The sequence below is a fragment of the Arachis ipaensis genome, chromosome B01 (assembly GCF_000816755.2).
Source record: "Arachis ipaensis cultivar K30076 chromosome B01, Araip1.1, whole genome shotgun sequence".
In the NCBI taxonomy this organism is placed as follows: Eukaryota; Viridiplantae; Streptophyta; class Magnoliopsida; order Fabales; family Fabaceae; genus Arachis; species Arachis ipaensis.
Window position 1 is genome coordinate 5,497,977 of NC_029785.2, and position 17,288 is coordinate 5,515,264.

The 17,288-nt window shown below is 35.4% G+C and overlaps 2 protein-coding genes across 2 annotated transcripts; one reads left to right on the forward strand and one right to left on the reverse strand.

The window, feature by feature from the left end:
* Positions 7,994 to 9,570, forward strand: LOC110265005. Its single transcript, XM_021107724.1, has 4 exons — positions 7,994 to 8,394; positions 8,524 to 8,920; positions 9,005 to 9,295; positions 9,559 to 9,570. Exons 1-4 carry the CDS (start codon positions 7,994 to 7,996, stop codon positions 9,568 to 9,570), a joined length of 1,101 nt encoding a protein of 366 aa, XP_020963383.1.
* On the reverse strand, positions 12,412 to 14,454 carry LOC107644976 (protein FAR1-RELATED SEQUENCE 6-like). The gene is made up of 6 exons (XM_021107726.1): positions 14,303 to 14,454; positions 13,806 to 14,206; positions 13,366 to 13,583; positions 13,101 to 13,266; positions 12,622 to 12,899; positions 12,412 to 12,525 (listed from the first exon to the last, which is right to left on the reverse strand). Exons 1-6 carry the CDS (start codon positions 14,452 to 14,454, stop codon positions 12,412 to 12,414), a joined length of 1,329 nt encoding a protein of 442 aa, XP_020963385.1.

A 17,288-nucleotide genomic window follows, 5' to 3' on the forward strand; every position in this document is an offset into this window, starting at 1 on the left:
GGTCCATTTTGATTGGTTTGGTATATTGCACAACATAATTAAATTACAGTATTTTTGTCGCACTACGTACAAGGTGTGTGTGTTTAAATATGAATGGTATGATCCAATTTCACAACATGAAACATGAAAGCACAAGGACTACGATATCACTGAAGTTAATGTAACCAGGAAATATAGACACTAAGATCCTTTTATACTGCCTCAAAATGTATGACATGTATACTATTTGCCTTATCCAAGTTCATGCAAATCTAGTTGGGTGGTTGTGGTTAAGATTAAGCCAAGATACCACATCGAGTCTAATGATATAATAGAGGGTCAGGAACCTTACCAAATTGACAACCCAACTCCTTCGAAAATGGTGCTTGATACTAGTGAGCCAATCTCCCTTAGGTTTGCTATTATGGATGATGACATCATTGACCTTGAACTAGATGTACACGCACTTCCACTAGAGGATGATGATCTTCAACAAGAAAAAGATGGGGTCGATGGGACGAAGAAGAGGAAGACAAGTTCGATGATAATCAGAAAACTACGTCGGAAGTGGAGGTGGTGAACCAGAGGAAGAAGATGATGAATCTTATTAGGATTAATGTAAACATAGTTCTGTAATATGCATTTCTTAAGAAACTTTGCATTTTTGTAATATACATTTCAGTGAATGTAAACATAGCTCTATGAATGTAATATAGTTAGCATTGTTTCAGATATTTCAGTTACCATTATTCGGTATTTGTAATTTATATTTTTCGTACTTCACATTAAGCTTGAAGCACTATTTCAATTGCTAATTATCAGGATACACTAGAGATGGACGAAAAAAGATAATTAAACAAAAAATAAAAATGCTATCGTCAGAATTATCGTTAGAATATTCCGACAGTAACATTATTTTTAAAAAATTTTAAAAACATTGCCGTTGATATTACCGGTGGATTCTGGCAGGAAAACAAACGATGTGGTGCCAATATTACTGCTAGAAATTTCTGACGGTAACATCCAACACTATTCATTTTCATACTAACTATATTCCGTCACAGAATCCGACGATAATTATTGTTGGAAGAAAAATTTGATGGTAAACATTTACCGACGAGGTTTATACTCTCTGATTGTTTTCAACGGTAAATCTGATGGTAATTAACTTACCGTTGGATTTTTTTCTATTTTCTGACGGTAAATTCGAATGGTACTCAACGTTTTTCTTGTAGTGACTAGGGATTCTGTGACAAACAAGATTCCTATTGTGATGAACATAGAGGGTGATCTTCAGACATTCAAAGAGGCTATGCTTTTAAGGGATTCTGCCTTTTGAAAAGAATTAATATTATCAAACAATATTTGGGTTTTGGTTGATTTGCCTCCAAAATCAAAGCCTATAAAATGTAAGTGCATATTTAGAAGAAAGTATAACACTAATGGTTCATTACAAACCTTTAAAGCAAGGTTAGTGGCCAAGGAGTTTAGATAATAAGAAGGTCTAGATTATTTTGATACATATGTACCTGTGGCAAGAATGACTTCTATTAGAACTCTTATAGCATTAGCTTCCCTTCACAAGCTTTATATACATCAAATGGATGTTAAAACGGGTTTCTAAACAATGGCATGAGAAGTTTGATTCAGTGGTGCTATCAAATGACTTCTCACATAATATTGCGGATAAATATATTTACTCAAAATTTACTAAAAATTATGGAGTAATCATTTGTCTATATGTTGATAATATATTAATCATCGAAACAAATTTAGAAGGAATTTGTGTAATGAAGGAGTATCTAACTTCTAAATTCAAAATGAAGGATTTGAATGAAGTTGATATAATATTAGGCATGACGGTGCATAAGAATGAAGTTCGCTTTACTTTAAGTCAATCTCATTATATCAAAAAGATATTGGAAAAGTTTGATCATCTCACAATTAAAGAATCTAATACACCCTATGATCCTAATTTTAAATTAGAAAAAAATATGGAAAGACCTATAACATAATTAGAATATGCTAGTACTATAGGAAGTTTAATGTATGCAATGCATTATACCAAACCTAATATAGTATTTACTGTGTGCAAATTATCAAGGTTTACAGGAAAATCTAGCAATCAATATTGGAAAGCTATTGCAAGAGTTCTTGATTATCTCAACAAAATCATAAACTTAGGATTATATTATAGTGATTATCCTGTAGTTTTACAAGGATACTCTGATGCAAGTTGAATTACAAATCTTAGTGATAACAAATTTACTTCAGGATGGATTGTCACCCTAGGTGGTGGAGTAATAAGTTGGACCTAAAAAAAACAAACATGTATTATACATTCTACTATGGAGGCTGAGTTTGTAACTTTATCAGCCAAAGGTGAAGAAGTAGAATGGTTAAGAAATTTGCTATATAATATAAAGCTATGATCACAGCAGACGACAATTATTTCAATTTTTTGTGATAGTGAATCAACCATGTCACCAGCATATAATAAAGTTTATAATGGAAAGTCTAGACATATAAGTTTGAGACATGAGTTCGTGAGACAACTAATAGATAATGATATAATTACCATCACTTATGTAAGATCTCAAGGAAATTTAGCAGACCTTTTTGACTAAAAGTTTGTCAAGGAATAAAATCAAAGAAACTGCTGCTAAAATAAGATTAAAACCTATTATTGTTAAATGATGAGAACCCAACCTTATTCTAGTAGACCACTAGTTTCAAGGTTTAATGGGTAATAACAAGTTATTTATCAATTGGAATACTAAGGTATAGGATTTAGTACTATGTACAATAAATAGGAGGGTGAGTTAAAACTCTTAATGGAACGATAATATTATTTATCAAAAGATTTCACCTATACAAATATAGGAGTGGTGCCGCTCTAATAGAGAATTTTAGAGGTTTTATTCTCGTAAATATTTATGAAACCAAGATGAGCATAAGGCCATATAAGTGCTTAAAATTATTAACACTTGAACTTGGAGGATATAAGTGATGTGTGTAATTTTTCGGTACTAACATATGGAGTATATGTTTAATCAATTAGACACCTATTATTTCGTTAGAACTTTAAAATTTACACTAAAAAAATGTATAATCTTAATGACACATTCTTTGATACTTGTATAATATTTAAATTTTGTAAATAGTGGAGATTAAAAGGTACTTACAAAATTGATTATTAATATTATTATTAATGTTATTATTTAATGATTACCAGCATTAATATATTGTCAATTATAATAAAGGTACATAGTATTATTTGGCTAAAGGGACACAACCTTTTAGGAATGGTGTATGTTTGAAATATTATATCTTTGACTAAAGAGACACAATTCTTTAAGAATGTTGTATGTTTAAAGGATCCCGCTAGGGAGACAATGAAATATCTATACAATACCTACAATGGGCTTTTTTATTAAGCCCAATTGAAATTAAAGCAAGAAATTAGCCCTAATCCTATTATGGTTGTTTACTTTAACACACTACCATATTTTTACTATTTCTACTTTTACCCCAAATCCCCAATCCCTTTAGTTTTGCCGTTTTTCCTCCCCCACTCAAACCCTCCTAATTCGTTCCAGAGACCCGTGACGGCGCTAGAACCCTGAACCCCCGCAACCTGCAACCAAGGAAGGTCACAGGTGAACGCAAGCGACCTGTTTGTTGCCCTCAAGCACGGCGCCGTCGCTGAACATCCGGCATTCGCTGCAACCCAGCCGCCGATCAGAACTACCGCCAGGGAGATCTCACCGCCGAACTGAACATCTTCCAAGTATTCTGAGACCGGGCCCGTTGTCTCTGAGCATAGAAGTAGCCGACCTTGCATAAATAGCCGCCTGCTACTCAACAGTTCACCGGAAAGACAACGAACATCTTGATCGAAAGAATCTTAACCATCCAAGGTAAGTGGGTGAGGTTGTTCAGTTTTTGATTGGTAATCGCAGTTGCATGTTTGATTGTAGAAAGATCTTGTTGATGAAATGCGTGATTAGCCATGGTGAAATAGCAGTAGGAGCCATCTTTGTAGTTAGTTTAGGTTGTTGAAGTTCTTCATGATTTTATTTTAGCGCGGAAAAGGTCGAAAAAGTTTGGGATCGTGTTTATATATGAGTTAAGTTTGAAAATTTTTTTGTCTTTTTCTGTGTGGACCATGTGCATGCAGCGTGACCGATAATGGCTGACCATCGTTGAAAACCGGTTGAAATTTGTTGGATGGTTACTTTAGTAGAATATTGGATGGTCAGTTTTGTGAATTTTCTCAATTCTGAACAATTTATAATTCCTGCTATGTTGCTCTTGCCACTGCAGCCAAATAGTTACATGAACTAGTTGTTATTGGTTTGTAATAAATTAAAAATTATTTTCATCTCAGTGCTGGACCATTATGATTTTTAAACTCGAACGGTAAAATTGCATTTGTGATAAAAAATATTTGTGATGAATGATACAAATTGTCTCTACTGATTAGATGGTAGTGGTGTTCATGGATTAGTTAGTTTTGTTTTAATTGATTTAATTGGGGGTGTTTTTCTTTTTATTTTTAATTTTGTGTTTCCTTGCAGATTAGTGAGTGTTCTTGTTTTTCAGATGGAGTGATTATTATGGTTACAAAGAGCAGTATTTTGGCTTTCAAAAATTGGATCCCAATTTGATAGATGTAACCCAATTAGTGAGTGTTCTTACTGTTACAAATTGTCTCTACTGATTAGATGGTGGTGGTGTTCATTGATTAGTTAGTTTTGTTTTAATTGATTTAATTGGGGGTGTTTTTCTTTTTATTTTTAATTTTGTGTTTCCTTGCAGATTAATGAGTGTTCTTGTTTTTCAGATGGAGTGATTATTATGGTTACAAAGAGCAGTATTTTAGCTTTCAAAAATTGGATCCCAATTTGTTAGATGTAACCCAATTAGTGAGTGTTCTTGATGTTATGTTTTAGCTTCATCTCCAGGCTTTCAAAAATTGGATGCCAATTTGTTAGTTGTAACCCACTTTGATTATTTCGCCCTATTTGTTCTTTATCTCGCTGATCTCTATCATTTTCTCTCTAGTTTCTAAATACATAAAATGGTGTGCCATATACTAGTCTTGTATATAGATAATTCAGCAATAGAGAATCATTCATTAGTGTTTAGGATATATTTTTTTTTCTTTTTTAAGGTTTTATGAATTGTGAGTGCTTTGTGACGAGGATAGTCTTATATGTGTGTGTGTGTGTGTGTGTGTTTTCGGAGTTAGAGAATGATATATAAGGTCATTGATTTTTTGTTGCTCATGATTCATCACCAGCACTATATACCAGTACTGCCACTTCTTGAGAGTCATTATTTGATCCTATGACTGACTGCTGAGAAATCTATGGTGTATATGTTCAGTGTATAGTTGCTCCTTCATATTAACTATTTTTATTCCTATGATCATTTTGTCTGCTGGAGCTCTTATTTATTTATCTTTTCATCTTCATTGGTCCTGCTTATTAGAACAGTGTACAGAACATATGTATAAGGCCTCCACATCATTTTCAAGATTTGTTTCTGCTTGTCTTTTTTTAAGAAGAAATATTTATTTGTATCAGACCATTTTTTATTGTTATGTGCCCCTGGAATTGATTTTGAGACCATCTTGGACTGTTGCTGAGATTTTATTTAAGTAATTAGTACTTGCAATAATGCAGCTAGTTGAAAATAGCAACTACACCAGACTAAGTAAAAGACAAACCTATCTCTAAACCGGCTGAAGACAAAACCAAATGGGTAAAAAGGTATCCCATTCATTACATGAGTAAATGAACATATCTAGGTAATTTTTTACCACCTTCTACTGATCCATACTTGTTTTGCTCAACAGAAACTAGTCGAGACGCGTTGCTCACCTTGCTACATTAACAATTTATTTACCCACTTGGAACGACATAATGAGCAAGGTAAGTTGGCTGAGATTGAGGCCATTGGATTTGATTTCCTGCGTCGGGTACCTCAATGGCACGTGAAGCAGAGCATCATGCTCCAACTAGCAAGGGCCTATGACGTGGAGACAAATACTCTCAGGGTCGACGCCGGGGACATTCGCATTACTGCAGAACTTATTGGCAATGTATTCGGCATACCTTCTCAAGGTACGTGTAAATTATGTAAGATGTAAATATTTTGCTATGTGGTAATGCTTATTCTGATGTTGACACGTACTAATAGTGGTAAACTATTTTGTTTCGCGTAGGGGACCCAATTCCCGAACTGCAGAAAAAAAATGAATCGCATTTGGCAATTAAGAGAGAATTTTAGAAGAAAACTACAACCCAACTGCGGGACTTTGTATTTGCATGTCCAATGGAGACCGAGCAACAGAGGATGACATTTAGAAGGTACTTTATCATGGTTGTTTTGAAGATGTTTCTGAACCCCACAAGCCAGCAGACTATTTCTCCGTGGCACCTCCCTCCAGTATTGGATGTCTCGAACCCTAGAAGGTTTCATTGGCCGTATCACATATTAAAGTGGCTGCGAGATGCGATAAGAAAATTCCAAGACGAGAACCGGGAAACATGCGGGGGGGGTGCATGTTCGTGTTGCTGGTAATGGCAATAAATTACTTAAATTTAAAACCAATGTATGGCTATAGGTGTAATTCCTAAAATCTAACATATTTCTGTATAGGTTTTGTACTTTCACCGATTAAAGCATGGTCCGTTGCATGCATGTCGAGTACCCGAGCCTTGGATTGTGGAATGAACCACTAATGAACTTGATAAGAAGGCCGACCATGTTATCTCACAGGTTCAAACTCTAATAATGTTTTTTTTCATAATCTAGTTGAACAAAAATGCAATTGGCGGTTCACGTTGATTATTTTCATCTCTATATTTCCCAATGTTGAACACACAGGGCTGCATAGTCAACAATGTAAGGAACCGGAGAAAAAAGAAGAAACAGTCTTCGAGTGAAGCAGTTAACGAAAGAGGACGATGTAAAAGGACCCGCAAGGACACTGACCAATCACCGTCTACCCAAGGGAAGACTACACCTCATCCAAGCTACAAGAAGGCGGAAAAGGTGATTTGCCTTCCTCATAATAGATCGTGAGCTCATTTAATTGGTTCCTTACTTGTGTGGTATGATGGTTGATCCTTATCATAGAATTTGCGGTTACAAAATTCTAAAGTTACTTCCTTATGTGGTTGCATGGCTTGTTTTGATACATGGTGGTTATAAATGAACGTTTGGCAGAGCTAAATTCAATGCCCGTGAATGATATTTACATGTTCTTATGTTGAAAGCTTGTTTGAATACAGTTGTTGTGTCTTATTTTTAATAAGGGTTAACTTGAGTTGAGTTTGTTAATTAAATAGATGGATTTAGGATTATCAAATTAGGTTATAATCTGAACTGGATATATAATTTATGATTGCTTTATTTGGCTGCCTTCTTATGTACGAAACAGTTGCTTTACGGGGCTGCCTAGTTGGTTGATTGTAGTTGAGGATGTTCACTCGAGTAGGGTTTTGGATGTTCACTATAGTATGGCTTTAGATGGTTAATTTTGATGAACGATTGTCTGTTTGTTCTGTTTCCTTAGCGCTTTAAAGTTCACATTAGTTTTTTCCATCTATTTGTTGTCCCATGTTGAACACACAGGGTTGCCTAGTAAACAATGCAATGAAAGAGAAAAAACATAAGAAACAGTCTTCGAGTAAAGCAGTTAACGAGAAAGCAGGGTGTAGGAGGCCTTTCAAGGACACTGACCAATCTCCGTCTATCCAAGGCAAGACTACATCTCAACCGAGCTATAAGGAGGCAGATAAGGTGATATGCTTTATTTATGATAGCTCATATTGGATGTTCACTTCCTAATTTCTGATTTATTTTTGATAATATTTTCATGCATCCTTCTTAGTCTTTGGACATTCCTTCATTGGCTGGTGTGCAACATGCTGTGATGTGCATGTAGTTGTAAATTAGGATTACCTGCGTTATTATCATCTTTGTTTATTTTTGCATTCAAATGACAATATCTATGATGAAGAGTTTCATTGTTTTTTATGCAAATGACGATATACATGAATTTACCCCACAGGAATCCAAGACAGGCACGAGGAGAAAGTTGTCTGTCCGCAAAAGCCGTTCTAGACGCGGCACCAAACAAACAGTTGCAAGAGAAAATTTAGCAGGAAGCAATGCTGCACCATTGGTAGTCCCAGATTCTGATGATGATGACGACGTGTCGCTTGCTAGAAGGATACGGTTATTCCAACAGCAGCCTCCGCCACATGATTTGAAACAAGCAGATCCCGTGTTCAAGGGCAATCATAGTAGTCATCAAGAAGCAAACACTGACCTAAAAAAAGGATCTCCACAAACACCGCCAGCAGCACTTGTACAGCTCAGTGACTATGATTTTGACCGGTAAGTGGTTTCTGGATTACCTTGCTGTATGCTTCTCTTCTTTATATTTCATACCCATGCCATGTGATTACCCGTCTAGCTAGGCATAAATTATAATTTTAGCTAACTACATGTCACATTCATTTGTAGCGAGTTCGACATCTCGATCGTTCAGTGTCCTGAATTTGAGCAAGTACTCAATAGTGTTGAACAGGGGTGCGAAACCAATGCCATCATCATGCATCCCCTGCAAACGGTCTTGCCAAACAAATCAAGCTACCATACACCGAGTCCAGGGAGACCGAGCTTTTCACTCGGTTTAACTCAGTTTGAAAAGACTCCAACCCCTTCCCCGTTACATTCAATTCATCCAACCCTGAAAAAAATAAAGTTGGGGGAGACTAAGGAGGAACAAATTAGAACATGGATAGTTAGCTCGTCCTTGGACAAAGATCAAGATTTAGCTAAGTATGAAGGACGGGACTACATGGTATTACAAAGGAAGGACTTCTGGACCTTGAAACCCCGCAGTTGGGTCAATAGCTGCGTAAGTATATGAACTTAATAATGCGTTTTTATTCACTATCTTTATATTGGGGTTTAGCTTTCACTAGTTAAATAAACTGTGCAGGTAATTCAATGGATGTGCTACTCTTTAAACGACACCGACTCATCTAGATTCAAGCGAGATTTCTATTGCGTGTGTCCAGGCATATTGGTAATTACATTCTTCTCATTACAATTTGGAGAAGATTTTATCGGGATTCTTACTATGTTTGTGGGTTTGCAAGAATCCGTCACACGAAATGATAGCCTTGCTTCATTTATTGACGGTGAGAGACCAATTTATGATGGTCTTAGTCCAAGCTTTAGTGAGGATACTAGGTTCTTTGACAAGGCAGTAGCAGCAAAGAGAAACTGGGTGAGTTGCTATTTTGTTTTGAACTGTTTATATCCACCTTGAACCCAGTATTGGTTTATGCGGCTTGTTTATTAGTTTACAACAATTTTTGTCCAATCCCTAACCTGGGCTTCTGATTCAACTAATAATTACATGGTTAAATCTGGAACGGGGGGTCACTGTGGCCAATTTTTTTATGGGTGTTTTTATTTCCATATTTTGGTATTGGGTTTTCCCATGTTATTATGTTGAATGACTTTAGCATACTATGCTGTTGGAATTAGGTTGTCATATAATTCGAGGATGTTTGGTTATTGAATGCTCGAGGGAGATCAATAAGTTTTTTTGGGGTTTTCTTTTTGTTTACTCACGAGACAAACTGAGTCATATGTACTGTTTGCTGCAGTGGTTATTTCCTTATTGTTGGAGGGACCATTGGTGGGTATATGTATTTGAGGTGAATGCGAAGCGCATAGTTATACTTGATAGTTTGCATTCTGTACCAGAAGATGACAAACGAGATAAACTCGATGCATATGTGGTAAGATACTGTACTTCATTTATTCAATATATAGCTATGTTATTTAATTCAATAGGATGTTGTTCCACTATGTTCATTCTATGGTTTTCAGGGGAGACTGTGTGAGGATATGGCAAGCATTGCTATTCCTGGATTCGTTCGGACTCCGTACGGCTCAACTTGTTCCTACGCTAGGGTTCCAAAGCAACCGAACAAGTGAGATAAAAATATAACCCAAATTTGAGGCTTCTTTAGATTTCTTTCAATAATTGGGCGTAGCATGTTAAAATTTGTTCTCATCCTAATTGCAAAAGTAATTTATTTTCCTGTAGCTTTGACTGTGGCATGTGCGTTATTAAATTCATTGAAAGTTGGACAGAAGATCGTGAACTTTACGAATGGGATGAGGTTTGTTAAATAAACATTTTCGCAATTCTCATTATTCGTGCTGTAAAAATATCACTGTAACGATTCTTAACACTAGATCTCCTGATAAATCTACGCACAGGATTCACTCAGTTCATACAAGATGGAGTTGATGCTAGACATAATATATGGCCCACACAATGCATTGGTTCATCAGCTTGTTTCATTATTGAATGAAAGGGCTAAACCTGTTCGTCGCAATGCACCACGGAACAAGAAGAAGGACGTTAGTTCACCATACACTGCACCTAGCACACGGTCATTGATTGAATGTGCGGAGGGATTACCGAAGGGGGCAATGCGCAAAGGGAGGAAGAAGTTGCTTAGTTAGGATTAGTTACAATGAATTGAACTACCAGATTCTACTGAGTTTACTTATTGATGACATGCTTAGGGATTTGTTTTTGTCACATTAGAAAGACTTGATTCCAAGACATATTTTGTTTTTCTACAGTACAATGATTAATCGGTTATGCTACCTAAAAATTATCTATGTTTTTTTATATGTTAGAATCCCGGATTTATCAAGGTTGTTTGGTAAAGTTGCCATATTTGTGCACGCTAAAATAGGTGACCAGTAACCATCCACCAATATAGTTAAACTGAACATCCTATACCTTACTATAATGAACATCCAGTTTAACTAGGTCAAAATCAAAACATAACAACCAAGTGACACACGAATATTAAAGTTAAATTTCGGTGTCAAAATTAAAATTTTTCTATATCAAGGTTAAAAAATTTTAATGCTATTTTTTTATTTTATATTTTTTCAAATAACAACTCTTTCTCCTTCTCTTCTTCTTTTTTTTTGTGTTCATAGTTTTTCTTATTTTACACTCTCATAATTCATAGTTTTTCTTGTTTTACACTCTCATAATTCTTATAGTTTCACCCTCTAAAAAGAATTTAAAAAAAAGAAAAAAATAGAAGGAATTATGCAAATTTTTGTTTCATTTTTTGTTTATCCTTTTTGACAATAAACACAAAAAATTTTTGAAAAAAAAAAGCACATAACTTTATAAAAAAAGACAGAAATTTTGCATGAAAAAAAAAAGAGAAGAAAAAAAATTGTAACATAAAGTTTAAAATTTTAAAAAATTTTGATGTTAAAATTAAAAAATTCTTGTGTGGTTTTACACGTATGTCTTTGAACATATTTTGTTGGGTTTGAGCTAATTTAATTAAAATTAATTGATAAATGTGTAATAAAATTCAATAATTATTTATGTCAAATTTAATTATCATAATAGCTATTTATTTTATAAAAAATATGAAAAAAATGTTTATATAAATATTCTAACCCGATTAAATAATTTTAAAGAAAAGAAATGGATGATATAAAAAAATAATCGTTTTTAAATCAAATATACTAATCGATATTCTTATTTGATCGGAAATATTAGGGAAACTAATATTTTTCGTATATAAAAAAAGAATTGGCTAATATTAATTCAAATAAAACATGATAAGACCTAATATCTTTTTAAAATATATCAAAATTGTATTTCTTTTTATAAAAGATTTAAGTTTGAATTGAATGGTCCTAGTGCGTGGTGAATGAGCTGATTCTGGATTAATGAATTCTCCAGCTCCAGTTACCACGTACAAACTATTTGTTAGAGTTGTCTAATTGACTTTAGTGATGCATAATTTTTAGAGCAATTCCAATTAATAGGTGACCAGTAACCATCCACCAATATAGCTAAACTGAACATCCTATACCTTACTATAATGAACATCCAGTTTAACTAGGTCAAAATCAAAACATAACAACCAAGTGACACACGAATACTAACGGCTAACCATCCATGATGAGAGTAAAAATGAACATCTGATCACCTATGGAAATGAACATTCACTTTAGTACATTAAAAATACGTGAAAACAATGTCTATAACGAACAGCTACGTACCGAAAAACTATACAGTAAAGTATGTAGAAATCAGGTACAACTTTATTAAACTATCTCGTAAATTACAGAATAACCATCAAATATACTCTTTATGCATTAAGTCTACACGAAATAAAAATAGTAAAATGGTTCGTTCTAACAAATGGAAAAAGAGTTCTTGCAATTAATAACATGTGGACGTTTGCAACAGCTGCCTTAGAACTTTGAAACAAACGTGAATCCATACAAACACAGAGATGAGAAAATATACATCATCACAACCTTGTCCAACTAATCCTACTTTTTGTTGAAGGAGCTTAACAAAGACATGAAACCACCGGCTTGGTCGGGAAAATTCAAGCCAGCAATAACACCATGGTTTATATCTTGAAATGCGTGCGGACGAACCACCTACCAAAAATAAAAAAGAATAAGTCCAACAGTTATGTTCTAGGATAGTACTATACCAAATAAACATACAAAGTTGATATTAAGCCAAACATCTACCGGGGATGAATTCTTTTGTTTTCTCCGTCTTGAATTCTTGAAGGACTTCTCAAGGGCATAGCCGAGCCTCTTACTCTTTGGCTTGCCTTTTGTGGTGACCTTCGATGGGCCTTGGATGTCATCAATACCAACATCGTTCGAACTCTGTGAGCCAATGTTGGTCTGGGTATCTGACACGCTCTCGGACCTCTTTTTGGCACGGTGCGCAGCCAACTTGGCCCTTGTTTCTTCCAAAGCAACATGCAGCAATGCTATTTCATCATCGTCACCAACGAACTCTTAAGCAACATTATAGAAGTGTGCACACAGTCCCCTGAATGCAACATGACTCTCATCCGACCGACTGACACCATGGCTACTTTTGACATACGTATGCTTGCGCTTTATCTTCTTGCTCCATCAAGGGAGAACATAACAGGAAGGTACTTTGTATACTTTATACGAATGGAAAACTTCAAGGCAGTGATATCACAACACACCTGAACTCTCAAAAAGATTGCACTCACAACGAAGCTCCTGTGTGGAACGGTCAAAGTGAACATCGTATGGAACACATAGAATAGTATCGTTGACTAGTTTCTCCTCTTCCACCTTCACGCAGACCAATGGACCCTGTTCATCAACTGCAGAAACTCTGCAATTAGCCTTCTTCACAAACTCAATTTGAACATCCCTAAAAATGCTCGTGGTATACTCTTGCTAAAACTGTTTCTCCATAGGCGAGGTCGTTGCACAAGGAATTACCCCCCTCGAGTCTGCAGCATCATCCTCCAGTTCCCTCTGCTCCATGACTCCAAGCACATTGTCATATTCGTGAACAAATTGAACCAAGCTAGTTTTACTGTATAAGTATCCACCGTAGAATGTGTGCATGCTCTCACTCCTTTGCGTACTCCGCATTGCTGCCCAAAATTTACCCTTGAAGTATATTGGGACCCACATGCGTCGGTCATCATATAGATCTACAAGAAATAAATAATCCCAAATTAAGCATAGAAAGCTAACACCAAACATATTACTACACGTGGGAAATGACCATCCACAATCACTGATATATTAAACATCCAAATGTATACTATAATGAACATCCATATAATTGTCATCCAAAATTACTGATAACACTAAACATTGAAATGCCAACTAATTGCAATTAAAGCGTGTGAAGTAATCGTACAGTAACAAACCTGACAGCCATGTGTTGTCATGTAAGTTGTACTCATCTATAAAATCAGCCCACTTATCTTCAAATGACTCCTCGGTCTGAGAGTTCCACACAATGTCGTTTAGGTCACCATACAAAGCTCCGTACCGGCGGTAACCCCCAAGCTTGGAAGGTAACTTATTCATAATATGCCAGATGCACCACCGGTGGCGTGTGTCGGGTAAAGTATTTTTGATCGCACGGTAAATGGATCGACATTGATCGGTTATGATACACTGTGGAGCAGTTTTTATGCACTTCACCCATTGGCTAAAAACCCACTCATAACTTGTGATTTCCTCATTACCCAACAAAGCACAACCGAGGAGGGTCGACTTACCATGGTGGTTGACCCCAACGAACGACACAAACGGTAATCCATGCCTACAAGAAAAACCAACCAGAAGCAAGAAATGCCAATCACGATCGAATAGCGTTTTATCAAGAAAAGGAAAAAAAACCAACTTAACTACTACGTACCTATTTGTACTGTACGTGCTATCAACTGACACGACGTCTCCATAGTATTCATAGGACGCCCTACACCTTGCATCAACCCATACCGCGCTCTTAAATTTACACTCCTCGTCCAACTTCACCGCGTAAAAGAAGTTCGGATTAATGTCCTTCATTCTCATGAAGTAGCTCATCATCTCCCTGACATCCGCATTCACGTTGCTAGTTCAGAGCCTTGCTGTTATATAGTTTCTTAAATCCTTCTCTGAGAATCCCAAGTTAGAGGGGCCACCAGCCTCATTTGACAAAGCAAGGAATGTCTTATTTGGTCGAATCTCAGCCTCATCATTATCCTCGATCACGCACTTCACATGCATGGTCAGCTTCCTATACTCATGGTAGTGCACTGCCTTTCTCGGTGAACAGGGGTGTGAGTGCGTCAAGTCAACCTTGAACAAAACCCAGTCTTGCACGTCTTTATCAAACTTTACATATATCCTTGCCTTGCACCCAGCAGCTGAAATCGTATTCTTCCGTGTTGGTGCTTTAACACGAGACTCGCGGATCCCGTCGCGATTACAGTGTATAGCTTGGTTAACGGGAGCCTTTGTGATCTTGTCAAATGTTGTTGTCTTTATCTTAGTTGCAAATCTAGCTTTCTTTGCATAGGTAACATAAAAGTCATGAGCCATCTGTAACTGAACAAACCGCATTCCAACTCTTGGTATCTCGTCTTCTTGTAGGCAACCATGATCTGGTAACTGTATTTTATATTAATTTGAGAGAAAAATTAAATACCATTAGTTATCAAATCAAACATGAACATTATGACTACACAAAAGTAAGCTAGACTCCAATACCTCATCACCAAGCTCCATATCTTCACTTCCAACATCCGTAACATCCGACAACTGCGTGACCTATAGCTCCAAAACAAACAGAGTACCAAAAGGAGGAATATCCTTATCAAAACTCATTTAAATAAAATCTCTAAAACAATCACCGAAAACACATCAACAGCTACAAATCAAGCCAAGAGAATTATTTTTACATAATTGGTTAATCTATGCAAATGTAGGATACACATAATCATATAATCACATAAGCATGAAAAATATTAAAATAATATGCAGAAAGCATATGAGCATATAACTAAAAAATATGCAGTGAGCATATAAGCATAAAATTACATCATTAAAACACTCATATAAGCATTCCATGGTTAGCATGTTGTAAATACAAGTAGCATTCACTTCAATTCAGTAAACAAATTTAGCCACTACATCACCCTATGGTTATCTATTTTACATACTTGCATGATCATCATGTACGGATAATATACGCACACCATAGATAGAAATGCATTTAGATTAGCATACCAAAAAAATTAAATTATGCTATCTCATCATCCATATAAGCACATGTAGGATACACATAACCATATAATCCCATAAGCATGAAAAATATTAAAATAATATGCAGGAAGCATATGAACATATAACTAAAAAATATGCAGTGAGCATATAAGCATACCATTACATCATTAAAACACTCATATAAGCATTCTATGGTTAGCATGTTGCAAATACAAGTAGCATTCATTTCAATTCAGTAAACAAATTCAGCCACTGCATCACCCTATGGTTATCTATTTTACATACTTGCATGATCATCATGTACGGATAATATACGCACACCATAAATAAAAATGCATTCATATTAGCAAACCAAAAAATTAAATTATGCTATCCCATCATCCATATAAGTACATAAGTCCATAATAGAATGATTAGCAAATAAAGATGCCATTTAACATGAAGACAACATACATATCTATACAAAAACACGTACGAAAATATGCTTCCTGGATATAATCATATAAGCATGAAATGATTAATTAATTTCACCTAGTCCTCAATGCATATAATCATACCATTAAATATAAAACAAACATAAATTTAGTTGCATCTCAACTAATCGATTACAACTGCATGTTTCAATAAACATACAATTAAAGAACTCATTTACATTGTGACTAAACATAAAAATTAAACGCAAAATAAACATCCATGGCAGAATTTGAGGATCCTAATTGCTCACCTTGTTCGACTTGTGACCATGGCCTGCGACATCGCCGGCTAAGTTTTCTTGTTCGTATGATAAATTTTCTGAAACGTCAGAGGCTACACAAACTAACGGTTCAACTATATCTACCTCTATTAATGAATTTCGGGTAGGTGATGTGCATAAAGGAGGACCCTCGCTTGAAACACGCTCTTCTTGCGATTCTGCCATTCTGAAGGAGTCAAAACCGGCTGCGTTCTGTGCGGACGAGAGGGCGGCGCTGGTTGGTTAATTGTTATTGGCGGTGGACTATTCGATCGTAGATGAAGGAGGAAACCGATCAACAGGAGGCAGTGCTGGGCAGTGGACTGCTCTGGGAGGTGGAAAGATACGCATAGGGCAGCCGTGTGATCGTGGAGGAGACCACGCGGGGAGATTCTCGTTTTGACCTAATTAGTTGATTTGAATCTATAATTAAGAGTAATTCTAAATGGTTTTAAATTTCAATTAAACCCCCCATTGTATGCATTGTACAATAAGCTTATTGTTTCCTCATACTTTCCCTTGTTTAAAATATTGTACCTATTGACAATAGAAAAGTTGCAACAATTTATGTATGTGGCTGTGTGCAATGTATATAAATATAACCTTGTTCATTTTTTAAAATACACTAATCAAATGTGTATTTTAATTCTTGAGATTTTCCTATTCAAGAGACTTGAGAATTTTTTATTATTGCTAAATAAAAAATTCATAGGTTTCATTATATCTTAAAAGAGTATTTTCATCAATTTTATGACAACTAAATGTGAGAACAAGTATTTCTCTAAAAAAATAATAATCATGCCTTAAAACTAAAATACAATCAAAGGTTTGTCATCTTCTTAATTATAATTACCTAACAATAAATACTAAATTAAAAAATTAAATTAAATAAATCAATCCG

Bases quoted from the DNA above. Each gene is read 5' to 3' on its own strand.
- LOC110265005 (XM_021107724.1), top strand. From the start codon at position 7,994: ATGACAATATCTATGATGAAGAGTTTCATTGTTTTTTATGCAAATGAC. The intron at 8,395-8,523 runs GTAAGTGGTTTC...ATTCATTTGTAG, and splicing joins AGTGACTATGATTTTGACCG to CGAGTTCGACATCTCGATCG. The intron at 8,921-9,004 runs GTAAGTATATGA...TAAACTGTGCAG, and splicing joins GCAGTTGGGTCAATAGCTGC to GTAATTCAATGGATGTGCTA.
- LOC107644976 (XM_021107726.1), bottom strand. From the start codon at position 14,454: ATGAAGGACATTAATCCGAACTTCTTTTACGCGGTGAAGTTGGACGAG. The intron at 14,207-14,302 runs GTACGTAGTAGT...TTTTTCTTGTAG, and splicing joins AGCACGTACAGTACAAATAG to GCATGGATTACCGTTTGTGT. The intron at 13,584-13,805 runs GTTTGTTACTGT...TATTTCTTGTAG, and splicing joins TGACAACACATGGCTGTCAG to ATCTATATGATGACCGACGC.